The sequence below is a fragment of the Cheilinus undulatus genome, linkage group 19 (genome assembly GCF_018320785.1).
Source record: "Cheilinus undulatus linkage group 19, ASM1832078v1, whole genome shotgun sequence".
NCBI classification, from domain to species: Eukaryota; Metazoa; Chordata; class Actinopteri; order Labriformes; family Labridae; genus Cheilinus; species Cheilinus undulatus.
In genome coordinates this window covers 31,453,144-31,470,193 of record NC_054883.1, presented here as the reverse complement: position 1 = coordinate 31,470,193, position 17,050 = coordinate 31,453,144, and the positions used below count along the sequence as shown (strand labels likewise).

The 17,050-nt window shown below is 38.3% G+C and overlaps 1 protein-coding gene across 1 annotated transcript in view; it reads left to right on the top strand.

Moving 5' to 3' along the window:
- Positions 1–17,050, top strand: part of LOC121527441 — a 28,738-nt gene that overhangs the window by 1,727 nt on the left and 9,961 nt on the right. The window contains exons 4-11 of the mRNA XM_041814400.1: positions 970–1,026; positions 1,136–1,247; positions 4,523–4,564; positions 7,356–7,432; positions 7,837–7,949; positions 9,521–9,617; positions 10,367–10,452; positions 10,982–11,168. Coding sequence (XP_041670334.1) covers positions 970–1,026; positions 1,136–1,247; positions 4,523–4,564; positions 7,356–7,432; positions 7,837–7,949; positions 9,521–9,617; positions 10,367–10,452; positions 10,982–11,168 — 771 coding nt within the window. The remainder of the gene's footprint in view (positions 1–969; positions 1,027–1,135; positions 1,248–4,522; positions 4,565–7,355; positions 7,433–7,836; positions 7,950–9,520; positions 9,618–10,366; positions 10,453–10,981; positions 11,169–17,050) is intronic.

Here is a 17,050-nt window from a genome sequence, read left to right as displayed (position 1 = left end):
TAGAAAAGGGACCTGTCTGAGTTTATGGGCAAGTGTGAGAAAAATTGTAGGCATACTTTGAGTGTTACACCAAAAAAAGTGATTTAAAAAAAAGATAAATTTCATCATTGTCATCAGCTAAATTGTTATGTTAAATTAAGGTACTGGTCCTTAATTTTACAGTTGGTGTAACCCTACATTTAAGTCACAACCACCTCTGGAACCCCCTTGCCATCATTAGGATCTTAGATGCCAATTTTATAAGGACTAACAAATTGCAATTAGGCTTTCTATTTGCTTTTAGCATTACTTGAAAGTTCAGGATGAGTCCCAGCTGTTTGGAACTGTGAAACATGCATGCAACAGCTATTTCAAAATAAAGGCACATATTGAATATGATTGTGATGATAGATGTTTTGACTCTCCGTTGATTCCACCTAGGATTTACCCATACATACATACATACATACCCCAGTTCAGGGTTAAAACCATCAACAAATGCAGGTTTCAGATGGGCCACCCCCTGCAGTGAGCCCACTGAGGTTTAATGTGGCTGCTGGGAGTAACTGTTTAGTTTTCTGCTGTTTCAGCAGAGCATTACCATGCTATCTGTTCTCATCTCTTGGCGTTGAACGTGCTGTTTGGTTGGTACGTTCACTGAAGTTAAAGATCTAAGTACTTCCTCCACCACAGGGCTCAGAGAAGAGTTTGCGTGCCGACACTTCCCAAGCAGTGACACGCAGCCAAAACATAGTTGGTCTAAATTCCAGACATTCCCTGTGTGTTTGTCTACACACATACACACTTTCACCCAGAGGGAAATTCTCATTGACAGCTCTGTGACATAAAAATGTATCCTTCTCACGCTGCTCTCATTCACTGACTCACTGAGTGAAAACATGGCATGCAAACTTTACCTAATGTGCGTGTCAGATAACACCCTCATCTTTATAGATGTGTTTCATTTTTTTGTCAATTTTTTCTGTGCAGGTACCTTTTTTCAAAACAGGCATCCTGCAGGCGTTTGGAGGACAGCACAGTTTAAAGGTTGGAAGAAATAATGCACAAATCACTTTGATTGACTGCAGATATTTTAAAGAATTCAGCTTCCTGTAGTTCATGGTAGTGAATTATATATGTTTGTTTGTTTGTGTAGGTGGGCTCTCCTCAGTGTGTGTTTCCAGGCATCCTGCAGGCCTGCCTGTCCTACTCTCTGATCACCAGATTGACTCCCAGATGGAATAAAGCAGGACTCTATCTCATCAGTGGTATGTATATGTAATTGTCTATGGGTGTCATGTGAGCATATGATTTAAAGAAACAGGGTCACTGTTTGTAAATTTTGGTGGGAGCAAGCTTTCAAAGAGGAAACAGGCAGTTCTGCCGGGGCAATAAAAGACATTTATTCACTGAGTCAACAATTAAACGTTTTTCTGCACCAGATAATAAGAAAGTTAAATGTGTTAAAATGACTAGAAACGTCAGACAAGCACTAAAAGTCCATGTTATCTGAAGCCTGGCCTTATGACAACCTCTGGCAGCTCCAGTTGCATCCTTTATTAAGACGCCTCTTTTGAAGAGCAACTAAAGCCCAGAGTTTCAGCTGAAGTTCATCTACCAAGGGCATGCTCACTTCCTCCTGCCTGCTTGACTTTATCAGCCACATCATTCAGTCAGTGTTTTTTTTTAGACATGATTATTACTGCTAATAATAGGCTGACAGCCTCAAGTCGATTGGTTGATTAATTGATTGATGACCTCATGTTCTACCAAAATCCAATTGATTGAACAATCGCATGTGCTACTTTAATTGGAAGAATCCATTTTTTGCAGGGGTGAGAAGGGAGACGTCATGTGTTTTTATTTTTTCAGTTATCTAGTGTTACAAAATATAATTTATAAAAGAAAAAATTACTATGAATATAACTATTCAAATATAATTTACTTAATTTGCTTTATTTTGGGTTCATTTTGAATTTTAATTACCACCTAGATGCACTGACTATACTGTCAGTGATGAGCTTGATTTAGAAATAACATGAAGGTTTTTTTTTAAACAATAGCATATGCTGCTGTAGAAGACAAAACTCATAAGATATCAAACTCTTTTTAAGAAAAAACATATCTGGCGGGGTGGGCTTCAGTACACGTTTAATTATACTTTAGATTTAGTTTTATTGGAAAATAAAACTTTTATTTTGAATTAGTCTTATTTTTGAGATTTGTTTTATTCTTGAAGTTGTTTAATTTAAGAATTATTTTACCTGAAAATTAGTTTTAAGTTTGTCCGACAACGCCACACAGGGGAATTTCACCCCCAGGATTACCCAAAAACACACTCAATAGACAAGGTCACACAGGTTCAAAACTCATTAGGACAGAGATTTGTTCTAAAAGAATTAACAGCTTTTATTAAGCAATATATTAATTTTTAAAATGACAGTTTTTATAAAAAGTTTCTCCATCAAAAGTAAATTGCACAGTCTCAGGTGGCCTGATAAATTAGCTGTTTGCACTATGTTTGTTGACAGAGTAGTGTAACCAGACTTAACTTTCGCCATTATTACCTGGAGGACTGCAGAGAACTTCAAGAGAGCCTGGTTGTAGACATCAGACATCATGAATGCTTGCACACTTGGGCATCCATAAGTGCATGCTACGGCCCCAGTCTTTTCAATCAAAACCACATTCAATTATGGGTATTGCCCAATAAATGAACTATCCATTCATTTTCTAAACCGCTTATCCCGCTTAGAGTCGTCGGGGGCTGGAGCCTATCCCAGCTGTCATTTGGGTGGTCAGGCAGGGTACACCCTGAACTTGTCACCAGTCAATCACAGGGCTGACATATCAAGACAAACAATCAGGCGCGCTCACCCTCACACCAACGGCAACCTAATTAGCCTAATGAGCATGTGTTTGGTGGTGGGAGGAAGACTGGAGAGACCCACACATGCACAGGGAGAACATGCAAACTCGGCACAGAAAGGCCCTGACATGGAAGCGAACCAATAATCTTCTTACTGTGAGGTAACAGCTCTAACCACTGCGCTGCTGTGCTTTGGTTATTAATGACGATATTAGTAATTTTACATGCAGTTGAAGAGCAGAGATAAATTGCAAGTTAAATAACATTAAGGAAATATTTCAATTCAACACTCCCTGTGCCTTGTCATCTCTCTGTTTCCTTGTTCTTTGCCCATTTCAACGTGAGTGAAAGAGAAAAATGGGAACAGGGTGATGGGAGAAAAACAAGCCGTGTAGCAATGCTTTGCATGCTGTCAGGATATTGGAATATAAATCAATGTAATCATGCTGATTTGTAACTGATGCTACTAGTGTTGCATCCAGTTAGGACACAATATTAGATTGAAACGAAGACAAACTCAAGACAAGTTATGAGGGAGTCGTGATGTGTCGTTCACAGATGAACTGCTTCCAAGAACTGGTTCTGCGTGTGAACAGGAGCCAGCCCCCCCTTTGAGAGATGGTTTTCTTCTTTTTCTTCTTTTTTATTTTTTATTTTTTTGTTGACTTAAAAAAGGTGAAATGGTACCAAATGAGAACCAATATACTGTAAATCTTTGTAAATGAATGTCTGAGCAGGGTATCAGACAGCGCTGCTGGAACTGGAAGTGAGAAAGTGACACAAATTAGCTCAGGAAACAGCTGTTGAGGAACACCGCAGCTTTATACTTTAACTCAATGATTATTATCCACTGTCAGTAAAATATTAACAGCCAGTCAGTGTGCTGCAGAGAGATGGGATATGTTTGTATGTGTGTGTGTCTGCTCAGTGTTGCAACACTCACTAAAGCCTTAACCTTAGACCTCATTGAACATATAGTAAACATGTGTATGTGAGTGAGCTGGATTGAATTGGAGCAGTAAAAAGAGACAAGACAAACCTGCAGCATGGCTGAGTTTTAATCTGTTCCTTTATTAGTGTTTGAAGGGAAAGCAGACATTTGAAAGAATATCAGTTTTTTGATAAGAATATTTTCTAAAGCCAATGCTGTGTTCTAACTCTAAAGAATTCAAACTAACAAATGAAAGTGGCAGCAGATGAGCAACTCCTACCTTATTAGGTAAAATCATTCAGTATGGATACATGCTTCATTTGAAATCTAAATTTAATGCACACCTGTAATGATTATATCGTTAAGCCCTTTTGTGCACGAGGCCCCAGGAAATTGCCTACCTATGCATAATGCTGAAACCACTTACATGTGAACACTTCAGTCAGACCCAAAGTAGACATTGACATTCTGAGCACACACCAGTCTTCATTCAGGGCTTTGACCTTGAAATTGAACAAAATAATTGCAAAGTGGATGGCATAGGGAATCAGGCAGAGAAAGTGAGGAATAACATGTAGGAATTGAGCCAGATTTGGAAGATAACTTCTGCAACCTAAGTATTCAGCAGAGTCCCATTCCCTTTTGAATTTTAATTGTTTTGTCATGTAGAAGTTGTAGTGTTCCTACAGCTGTTGATAACGAAAGTCTGACATCAGTATCTTTATGTTGTGTATTTTTCTCAGGAAAAGACTTTCTGACCAACGGGGGGAAGCTCAATGCTGTCAGTAAGTTCCTCCATGAATCCTTGATCTATGACCAACTTATCTTTAACTTTTTATTATTCTCCTTTGAACCCGTGCTGCAGGTTAATATCAGATTACATTTGTGTAAATGCCATCGAGGATTGTGTTGAAGATAAAGTGTAATGCTAATATGTTACTCCTTTTTCAGATTGACTGCTGACAGCTTGTCTTTCTTCATTTGTTTACCTCAATAAAGTTCATCAAACTTTATGAATTTATATGTATGTAGTGAAGGGCAAAGAGGAATGCATTAAAATGTATAAAATAGGTTAGGGAATTGAGCAGCAACTGCTAGTTATGATGAACAAGGGGTCATCAATCAAAATTCTACAAAGATTTGAGAAAATTCCTCAATTGAAGTGCCAAAATATCACATCATCTAACCTGTGATATGATTCAGTCCAATGCCATAATAAACACTGGATAAAACCTCTGTTTCTGAGCTGAAATCAAGTCTGTATTAGACAATAGAGGGATTTATATGGCAATTATAAACCAAAACAACTTTAAGGATATGATATTGCTGGTCAGAGAATGGTGGTGTCATGAATCATATTGGACCCTTAAGCTCTTTTGTTTTCTGTGTCCTCAGATCAGATGTCGGTGTGCTTGCTCAGAGATGTGTGCCCTGACTTGTAGTGATGTTTGTCACTACCACATTAAATGATCATAAACGGATTAAACCATATGACGCGTGTTGGTTTTAACCACCTGTGGGAAGAATTGATATTGAACAGTCTGTTCATTCGGGATTAAAAAGTCATTCACTCTTATTTCAAAGCACACCATTTCTATCGCCCTCTACTCACTTTTTCTTCTGCTACTGAGGTTTTTCTGACTTTTCTGTGTGTCTCTGCAGTAACAGGCTGTTCTCACACTCACCGTCTTCACTCACCATGCCAGTCTGAGTAAAGCATCTCATTGGCTTAGTAGTTTCATGTATCACGACCATGGAGATGAGAGAAGCTGCACAGGTCTATATAGGTTACTGTAAATGTATAAAAGCTGTATGTCAAAATAGAAATGCTCATAGGATTGAAATAACAGGATCCAACCCTGGTCCACTTATTAGTGACCTTGAATATAAACCTTACCAGGCTGTTTGCCACTTTAGATGATGGTTGTGAGTTTCTTTAATACACGTTTCATGGTTCTGGTTATCAGAAAACAATCTTAATTAACACTTTAAATGGGTCCTTAATTCATACAAAGAGTAGAAAGGATGATAGGAGAGGTAGAGATGGAGAAAAGAAGACAAAGAGGGATCTGGAGAGAGAGAGAGAGAGACAGACAGACCATAAGAGACTAAATTCCCCTAAAGCAGGAGTGTCCAAACTTTTTCCACAGATGCCCTCATACAGAAATATTTTAGATGGTAGGGCCATTCTCATATTCCTCCTCATGAGAATTTTAAAGTTAGTAAGACTAATCTTACGTAAGTGCTTAGTGATTGAGTATGCCTAAATGGCTAGTTAATGACTGACAGGGCAAATAGACAGTAATTTTTCAGATTTCAGGGGGCCCCGTTAAGCCCTAGCTACCACTGGCTCTGCCCTTGAAAAGTTATTGGTGCTGCTATTTACTGTGATAATCCATCAGGACATTATTAATCAAGATATCTTGTCAAAATATTTGCTTACAGATTTAACATGGTAGCACTGCCTTGTGCTAAAAACAAGAAGTACAATACAGTTAAGCACAAGCTTAATGTTTTAATGTGGGCGATACTTCATTTTATCTCTAGAATGTGCTGTGGGCCAATTAAAAATGGGCCGTGGGCCACCTTTAGCCCCCGGCCATAGTTTGGACACCCCTGCCCTAAAGTAAGAATTTTAAGTTGTGTACCTACAGCTATATGTGATTCATGAATATTTAAGAAACACCAAATTTACATCTAAAATTTGGCTGTGGCTTACACACTAGGATGACTTTGTACAACCAGTATAAAGTACTAAGGCAGGCGACATTTTTCCCCCCAGGGCGTGCCACTGTCACACTACATGAGATCTGATGCGACTGAAAATTCATCCTCATTCATTGTGTTTTGCAAGCAGCCACTTCAGCTCCACTGCTCAGAATTTGCTTGAATACAGAACGACAAAAACCACACCAGCAGCACCAGAAGTTGGTGCCTCTTTTTAACTGCTTTTCCCCCTGTTAGGTGATGATGGCACATTTAAAGTAAGTGGAGAGCTGGTTTGAGTGAGGACACTCCTCAGTGAAGACAACAGGTGACAGGTGGAGGAGGGTAGACGGACAGAGGCTGACAGCTCAACTACTGTATTATAGCTGCACAGACCCCTTACTGTTAAAACAGCCACACAGTTGCACAGACACTGCATGTTGTAGACTTGCCGAATTAAATTTAAATCATCACACAGCAGGATGGTTGAAACCTTTTTCTCTTTTGGAAATTTTAAGAACAGACTTCCATACTGGATTTTATGGTATATACCAGCATGGCAAACCAGGTTTTTATTTTGAAGGGCACACCCAAAGTGTGACCATGCTTTATTTATCATGCTTGTGACCTATTCTAAAACTGTAGAAATAAATATGTACTAATATATGGACAATAAACCAGCTGAGAATCTGGCTTAGCATCACTTGTGGTAAAAATAGTCCAACCTCTTATTCTCTCTATTTTTTTGTTGTTGTTGTTGTTGTTAATTTGAAAACTCTGACCTGCTGACATGCACACTGAAATGAGAATGAAGCTGCCATGCATCCAGTCTTAAACCCTAATAAAGGCTGTTTTTCGTGTGTGTATCAGGTATGGAGCTGAGCACCAGTGAGGGACAGCTGTGCATGAGTATCGAAGCCAGCAGAGTCAGACTGCCTCCAAACACAGTAGGAAAATAAAAACTCTTTTATCCAACTGTCTTATACATGCAAAAATACAGTCTGCATCTTAGGTATTAAAACTTTTGAACATTAGTCCTTCAAACCCCAATAAGATGTAAATATTTGGCCCAGGTGAAATAATAACAAAATTTCCCTTTAACTTTTTCAGCACCTGCATTCAAACAGCATAAAATCATATATACATTAGACTTAATTTTTATTTGTGTTAGAAGTCCTGAATGCGCATCAAAACTGCACCATTTCTTCTCTAAACACAGTAAGAATTTCTGCTAAATCCACCCGCATTTCTGAAGTTTTTGACATATTAGAGTACATTAGCTGGGGTCCAAATTAAATCAGATGTAAATTGTTCAGAAAACTCTGATCTTTGTGTGATTTATTTTTTGAAGCTGGAGGACTTTGGCTTCCCTCCATTAGTGCTGAGGAGGTTTTGCAGTGATCCTGACTCCGTCCTCCACCCTTCTTCCACAGGGGGAGCCATCTGGTGTCACGTCCTGCCCAGGTAGGACAGCTCCACCTGCTGAACACACAAAGAACCTTTACACCAAGGTGTTACTAACCCTGCACATGTGGAGGGTTAGTTTGGTTTAGTTTAGTTTAGTTTATTTATTTATTAAGGGACAGTGTGCAATGACATTGATCATGCATACAAAGTAAATGAAAACATGGTTGCACCAGATTTAGTCGCTAATTTCCATCTGTTGTCCCACATAAAACTGAAACAAAACATACATAAAAGTCCCAATGACACCTGACAGGACCACAGCTGACAAGACAAAGTACAAAAAATATGAAATTTCTTCATTGTTAAGGAAATACTACTTTCATTTTGCATAACTCCTAGCTAATTGCTATGATTTTTTATAACTGAACAAATTCTATGTATATATTTTTACAATAATGAGTAAAATACTATTTAAAATCATTAAAAAATGTCTGCTTTTGGAAGACATCTTTCACCCCCCTCTCTCAGTCTTGCCACCATTGGGGTCCCAACTCCACTTTAGGAGCCACAGCTTCAAACTGTATCACTGGTGTGAAAATAAGATCATGTCAGTTTTCTAATGCACATATGAGCCTTAAAAATATTAGCCTAATCGGTATTTCAGTATGTTTTGGGGGGTCTCAGAGTGTAAAAGGTTGAAACCAGTGGCTCTCAACTGGTGGGTCTGGACCCAAAACTACACCCACTGTTCTGTAAAGCAAAGACATCATACTCAGTGTACATAGACATTTTCTGATGATAATTGCAGCATACAAGTCCATTTAGAGCTTTAAAGTACTAACATCCCTCTATTCCCATTCATTCCTAATGGCTGTCCCTCACTTCCTTACCCTCAAAAGACGTTCAGGATCACGTGATTGCAAATAACCTATACCTTTGATTTTAGGGGAAGTCTTTCAGTTTTTCATAGCCAAACCTACTAAACATTTAAGGTCACGTCCTGCCTAATGTCCTGCCTGATCTCCCTCCGTGGATCCTTGTCTCATATTAGTCTGAAGCTTTTACAGCTCTGCTTTGGATATTTGACATTTTCTATAAAATATTCAGGCTGAGTGTAGAGTATGAGGAGAATTTAAACTCCTAAACCTTACTTTCCTCTTCTTTTGCAGTCCAAATCCAGATTTTGTGGCTCTCTAGCTTCAGATACTTTCAGTACTGTTCTCTATCAGCTCTACTGAAATGATAAAAAAGGCCCCAAAATTATGTGCATGCATATTTTTTTTTTACAAAAGAAGAAGCAGAAAGAATAGTGACAGCTCTCAGTTATTTTTCTTACTCACATCATTTAATTGTTATCTCCTTAATGTTATTACAGAAATTGTAGTTTATGTTTTATTTTACACATACAGAACTAATCCAATAATATTAGAAGCCATAAATCTTCTTAAAAATATGCAAAAGGTACGCACTTTTTTTCAGACTGAAGAATTACAGACAGCGTGTTACACTGACTGTGAGCAGCAGGGGGAGTTGGAGCTCCTTTTAAAACCACAGCTGATTCAGAGGGAAAGGCTGTGTTTGCTTTCTTCTGTCATACTCTGATTTTATTCTGTGTTTGGGTGTTTTAGTATGAAGAAAGGTCAGATCATCACCTTGAGCCGTAAGCTGCCCAAAGACGGACCATTTAGGACCTACAGAGACCTGCAGAACCACTGGAACCACCTGGTACCCAAACACACTTGTTTTTCATTCCTGTGTTTTAAATGTGTTGTTCTCATGCCCCTGTTTTGTCAATATGACATTACTTTCATATTTGAGGGGCATCATTGATAAAGTTCATCGCTATTATTACAAAAATATACTTTTTTAATTAAAAAAGTTATAAGGGGGTATGGGTTAACTTTTAATGAAATAGAAACCCCTTTGGCTGCAGTCAACCACAGAAAAGCAGCTCCACTGCCTACTCTTATTTGGTTTGTAGAGTCTTTTGACAAAACTTTACTCCATAAGATATATTTACTAAGCAGTAAACCACCATTTTGTGTTTCACGGATGAATTTCACAAATTAAGGGAGAAAAGCTGTTAAAGATGACCTTCTCGGTCAATTCTGTGAACGATCCCAGAATCCCATCATGAACCAGGAAGGCCACATTTAACAGCTTTTCTGCGTCATTATGAAACGGTAATCACTGAGGTGGAAACAGTGGATAACCTGTAAGTAAATATTCAGATTTTGGTGAAAATTCAAAGCAATTTTAAAATAATTAAGAAATAGAGGAGGTGAGCAGAGCTGAGCAGAGCGTGTTGACTCATCCATGTGATATGGACAGTGAGTTCTGTTTGCAGCCTGCAGAAGTTTTCATTGAGTCATTGCTTGTAAACAGTCTTAAACATTAAAATGGTGTACTGATAAACACTCAAAGACTTAACAGTACCAAACATGGTTCACTGGCAGTGACTGTGTGTTTTTCAGTATGGTTACAGACTCCCTGAACTTGCAGATGAAGAGGTGGTGTACTGCAGCGTCTTCTTCAGACTGGTGGGAGATAGACCCTTTACGTATCCTACACCCTCATAGAAAACGATAAGTGATCATTTGATTAATTTTACTTTCTCTACCAGAAAGGGCTTGGAAAATCAGATCATGTATAACATAAAAATATTGACCAAATTTATTGTAAGGGTAAAAAATTGTTGCAATTTTACATCTGATGGGACATAAAAACATTCAAACAATAAATGACGTAATCTGCAAGGCCACTGTATTTCTTAGTTTATATATCTTGTACTGAAATATGTAACTCAGTGTATAACCCACACTTTTAATACCTATTTTTGCATTTAGAAAGTCTGCTGCTGCTTATATACTGGGCTAACTTACAGATCAGTTCTAATTTTGGCAGCTATTTTAAACTATGACTTATGTACCGATGTGTCTTATTTTATGGATTTTAAGGTAATTAAAATATAAATCTGTGATGGGTAAAAGCTGCTCTTTGTGAGCCTGAAGGCAAGAATCAGTCTTCTCTTATGTGAAGTGTCTATAGTGCAAACTTCATGCTGTTGCTTTAGCCTCAGCCCTGAGCAGTTACCCTCTGAGCTGTATCCGCCTGCAGCCAGTGCAGCGCTGCCCACGTGTCGAACTGCAGGGTGTGCTGGGATCCTTCCTCTGTGACATCAAGGCCCGACTGCAGAGTGTGTGCGGTTTTCCTTCACAACTGACCACCAAACCATGTTACCCCACCGTCAGTCTGTATACAGCTGCTACAGCACAGGTATGCATGCATGCACTGTGGTTAATGACAGGTTAAAACACTTTTACTTTGTTTTCTAGAACAAACAAGAACATATCTGATATCTACTCACTGAGCAGATTGGAGTAAGATTCTGTGATGTGACTGCAACGGTAGGTATGTTAAGTCTTTTCTTTTCTCACACAAACACACTCCCTACAGATGTGTTATTTTATGTGTGCTGAGGTTGGAGTTGCACGAGGGAAAGTGATTATCAAAGCGTTTCCCTCCCTGTAAACCGTCATGGACATTTTTATGAGCATAAAGGTGCAACCCTGACAAAGGTGCCAAGATATTTCCCTCTCAGAATACTGAGCAGACGATTTCATGGTTCAGATGTAGATAGGACAAGGAAGAAGTGTGTTTGTTATTTTTCTTTTAATGAAAAATCTACACATGGAAAACCAATAAGCGATATTTATCTCTTGAGGTCTTTCCTGGACAAGGTTGGACATTATTCACCCCTATTTTAGGGAGCCTTTGCTGGGTAATAAATCCATTATATTGATAAATCAAATTTTTGGAAAATCTAAATTTTGAAAGATGAAAATCCAGATTCTCTTTTGAACTTCCTCAGCTGCTCCCCTTGGGTAAAAGCAAACCGGAAGGAAATGCCTCATCAGAATGAGAGACACTTAGATCATTTGTTTAAAATCGCTTTTTCTTCTTATCTTGACCATGCTGAGTTTCCTTCACAGACAAGACCTGGGTGAACTGCTCAGTGTATCTGCCAGACATATAAGCATTTTTTGATTTATTTTCCAGTCTTTGCAAACAATATACTAAGGATGGGTACTGTTAGTAGGCTAAACACTTACTGTAGGTCCTGTGCTGGCAGCAGTCAAGTGTTTTCAGTGTTCAGCAGCTTTAGCACAAAAAAAACTTCACAGCATCTGCTGTTTTTTGTCACAGCACTATCAGTTGAAAAAACTGTAATTTTTGGAACAGCACTGCATTTGTCACTGCCACTTTGCCCTCTCTGGCCAATCAAAATCAAGAAGGGGCAGGACTTCTGAAACCAGCTTTGTCAACAGCAGTGGAGTAGAAGAAACTAATCTAACTTGTCTTTCTGAGGGTTAAGTTTCCAGGTCTGCAACTACTGATAATGCCAGGATAGGACTCCTTTACATTGTTTTCATGTTATGTTAAAGATTTTCCCTTAAAGAAAGGAGAAGATTATGGCAGAGCTATTTAACATAACTTCAGAAACAAAATGGAAGAAATCAGAAGTCAACTTTTGTAACCTAGCGACTACATTCACTCCAAAGGTGCTGGAACAGTGAGGCCAATTCCTTTATTTTTGCTGTAGAATGAAAACATTTGGGTTTGACATCAAAAGATGAATATGAGACAAGAGGTCAACATTTTAGTGTTTATTTCCAGGTCATCTGGATGAGATACACAACTTAGAAGATAGCATTTTTTTTTGTAATGGAAAAACACATTTTTGGTGAGCAAAAGTATTGGAACAGATAGACTTAAAATAGATTAACTGGGATAAGAATTAATATTTAGTTTAAAATCCTTTGCTTGCAATAACTGCATCAAGCCTGTGACCCACTGAAATCACCAAACTTTAGCATTCTTCTCTTGTGATGTTTTTCCAGGCTTTTACTGCAGCCTTTTTCAGTTGTTTGAAAAATGAGTGGGTTCAAACCAAAGGTGCTAGCTTCTAAGTTGTGTATCACATCCAGATGTAAATCCTTGGAAATAAAAGCTGAAATGTTGATTTCTTTTCTCATTTTTATTTTTTGATGTCAAACCCAAATGTTTTCAGTCTATTGCAAAATTTAAGGAATTAGCCTCACTGCTCCAACACTTTTGGAGGGGAGTGTTTAAACACTGTAAGAAGTGCTCTGTGGACAAAGGTCCTGTGCTGCTCCCATATCACACAGTTTACCCTTACCATCTTGCTTTCCTGAGCATTCTCAGCATTCAACACATAGTTCTGCTAAAGATAGCCAAAAATGAACCAAATAGACATCGAAACATAGGAGACCAGCAGGCGTCTCTGGCCATCAGTCAGGGTCAAAGCCTCACAAGTAGGACCAGGAAGAGCAAAGCACATAAAACTCTGACTTTTCTCCGCGTGCAGTGAACCTTTTGCTACCTGCACAATGTTAAATCTGCAGTTGTTCTCAGCCTCACTGTCTGAGGATCAATGGATTTCACAGTCAAGATAGGTGAATTGTAGCACAATTCAACTCTCTCACCTTCCACAGATACAGATTTGATTTCAGATCTTCATTTTGATTCAGAAGAGGTTTAGAACCAGCAAACAGTGCCAGCACTACTACTACCCATACCAGGGCTATTCATTTTGTTTTAAACGAGGGCCAGTTCCTAAGAAAGGATCCCAAAGAAGGGCCTCAGAGATATTGCATAACATATGCATGGTAATTTTTAAGAATTCAATCAAAATGTTTGGGATTTTTGTTCTCCTCTGCATGTTTAAATGGCTTCGTCCTTTTTTCTAAAATCCATGTCGCTGCTAGTGATGCTGATTTAGTGCTTTCTCAATCTGTTCAAGCTTGTAAAGTGGTGCAACATCTTTGCTCATAATATCAGGTTGCACCAAAATCTTCTCAGAACAAACACTGAGGCTAAGCCAAAAAAATGCAGTATCAAAATTAGCACCAGTTGTTTTGAAATGCCTTTTGAAATAGTATATCTTGCACACCAGTGTGCACTTGCAGAGTGAGCACAGCTCCTGGCCTGCGATCTGTCGTAAGATAGATTGGTGGGTCCTGAGGCCGGACCAGTTGAGAACCACTGGCCTAGACCTAAACTACTTTTTTTTTTTTCTAGTTATTACCCACAATCTCAGCCAAATGCTGTGATTAATGGCTGCAGCCACACTGCCATATTGCTCTTTAATCTGATGTAAACAACAGTGAACTGATAGTACTGATAGTATCTCATAGAAACAGCTCTGATTAGCATTATTTTGATCCAGAAAATGAGAATAAAGTTGTACGCAGACTATATCAACTTATATTTGTGTATAACCAAAGCGTTGAGCGACAACCTGCAAAGATGATGAACAACTGGCAGCAGTAGCACTGCTAACATTAGCCACAATCTGTAGACTTCTTAACAGCGTTTACCAGCTGCTGCTGTGATTCATCTTGAAGAGATGGTGTATGATACTGACTCTTCTAGGTGTATTTTTTTTACTTTAGACTAAATGTAACTATAATTCAAATTTATTTGGATGTCAGGTTACTTGCCTTGGGAAATCTCTACAATTTAATAGTTGGCAATATCTTAACTTTTTGTAAACATGAAATTTTAAGCTGGAAAGAGTATTTTGTTTTGAAGCCACATCACCCTGAAATATAAATGATTCATATTAAATATAACCATTATTTTGATTAAATAATTAAATGCTATATTCTTTCTAAATGAATGTTTTGGAGCCTGGGTTAGGATAATGGAGGGTAAAGTCTCTCTTTAATGGCTTGAGTACATTTATTCATTCTCCCAAGCTTTCCCTAAGCGGCACTGATCCCCACTCAATAGATGAAACTATAAATTGTGCAGTCATAAAGTTATCTCTCATCCTCAGAGCTTGTTCTGCTGTTGTCTTATTCACAGGGTGAAGCTAAAGTGTGTTTTATCAACTTGAGAAACTCTGCACAGTGGAACATCCCCAAAGATCGATTCAGTGCCCGCGGAGTGAAACTAAAATATTTATACTCTACTGCAGAGTTCATTTCCAGGAGTTAGAGCTGAAAGAAAGATGTTTTTATATTTTAGTGGACTCTTTCTCTGCCCTGTAAACACTGGTTAAACAAAACTAAACTTGAAGCAGAAGTCTGAAATACTTTAGCGTATAAATACTCTCATTAATCTCTATATGAGGTAAAATATACGTACACAGCTGGTCATTATGGTCGTTATTGCAAATGTCGACTCAGCCAATTGCATGGCAACCCAGTGCATTTGGGCATGTAGACATGGTCAAGATGATGATGTTCAAACATCAGAATGAAGAAGAAAGGAGGTTTATTGAACATATACTGTATGTCTATTGCATTAGATATACAGTGTCTGTAAAAAGTATTTACCCCATTGTATGTTTCACCCTTTCCCTGGTTTTATAAATCAGTCATGGTCAATGTAATTTGGCTTTTTTGACAAAAAACTGCTGTAATGTAAAAGGAAAAACAATTTTCCTTGAAGTAATGCCAAATGAAAATCTGTAATGTAAAATAAGTGACTGCATAAATATTCACCCCCTTTAAAGTGACTGGCCTAACTCAACAGAGGCCTAGCCAATTGGTTCTAGTAGTCTCACAGTTAATGAAATGGGGATCAACTGTACAGTGAATGTATCTCACTGACTGTAGTATAAAGATACCTGTGTCTGAAAGGTCCAGTCACTGGTTAATCAGTATGCCTTGCTATCGTTACACCATGAAGGCAAAAAACACTCAAATCAACTCAGAGAAAATGTTAGTGAAAGTATAAGCCAGGGGATGGAGACAAAAACATTTCCAAGGCTCTGAACATCCCCCAGAGTTCAGTTAAATCTATCATGAAGAAATTAAAGGAATATGGCACATGTAAATCTGGTTAGATCAGGCCGTCCTCACAAACTGAGTGAGCGTGCAAGAAGGAGACTAGTGAGAGAGGCCACCAAGACACTCTGAAGGAGTTCCAAGCTTCAGCAGCTGAAATGGGAGAGACTCTGCATTCAACTTCCTATCCTTTGAGAACTACAAAAATTTCAAATATGCCTGTTCTATTTATAAAATATTGACTAGACTTGCACCACCGCCACTAAAGGACTATGTTAAACTAAAAACTGGCACAACTACAAGAGCCACCACTAGGGGAGACTGCGAGGTCCCCCACAGACGAACTAGCTTTAGTCAATCTGTACTGTCAGTGAGGGGTGCTAAAACTTGGAAGTCTATACCACCTATAATAAGAGAATGCACCACTTTCACCACCTTCAAATCTCATCTCAAAAACTGGCTTATAACCAACCAAATCTGCCCTCACAGTTAAATGGACTGTTTATGGTTTACAGATACATACGCGTGTATAGATACACTGTATTTTGTTGTTTCTTTGTATTTGTATATGTGAATGTGAATGACTATGTGAATGGAGATTTTCTGTACTGATTTTCTATATTTATACAAATAATTCATACATTGGCAATATGCACTTTAATCGATATATGTTTGTTCCAGCATCCAAACTCTTGCACTTTAACTCTTGCACTTAAACTCTAGCACTTTAACCCTAGCACTCTAAATTCAATCTTATTCTGTCTGACAGAGAGCTGGGACTTGGGAAAACATTTATTTTCCAGTAAGACAATGAGCTGAAGCATACAGAGAAAGCTTCACAGAAATAGTTTAAAGACAACAAGGTTAATGTTCTCGAGTTCTGAGTCAAAGCCCAGACCTCAATCCAATAGAGAATTTGAGGCTGGACTTGAAAAGGACTGTTCACACCCGATCCCCGTGCAACATGGCAGAGCTTGAGCAGTTTAGTAAAGAAGAATGGAGTAAAATTACAGAGTCCAGAGCCTGATTGAGATCTATCCACACAGACTCAGTGCTGTGATTGAACTAAAAGTGACTCTACTAAATACTGACTAGAAGGGGGCGAATATTTTTGCAGTCAGTTATTTAACTCTACATATTTTTATTTCGTTGACTGTATGTACACTCTCACTTTACCCGTGGTAACTTTGCATCGAAAATAAGAATGTTAACTTTTTAGAAATGTATTGGTACATTTTGTGCTTTTAAAGGTAAAAAACTGGCAGATATTGTATCCTTGACATCCTTGCTATTTTTACATTCAAAATACTGAAAATTTCTTAGTTATGACAAAAAACACTG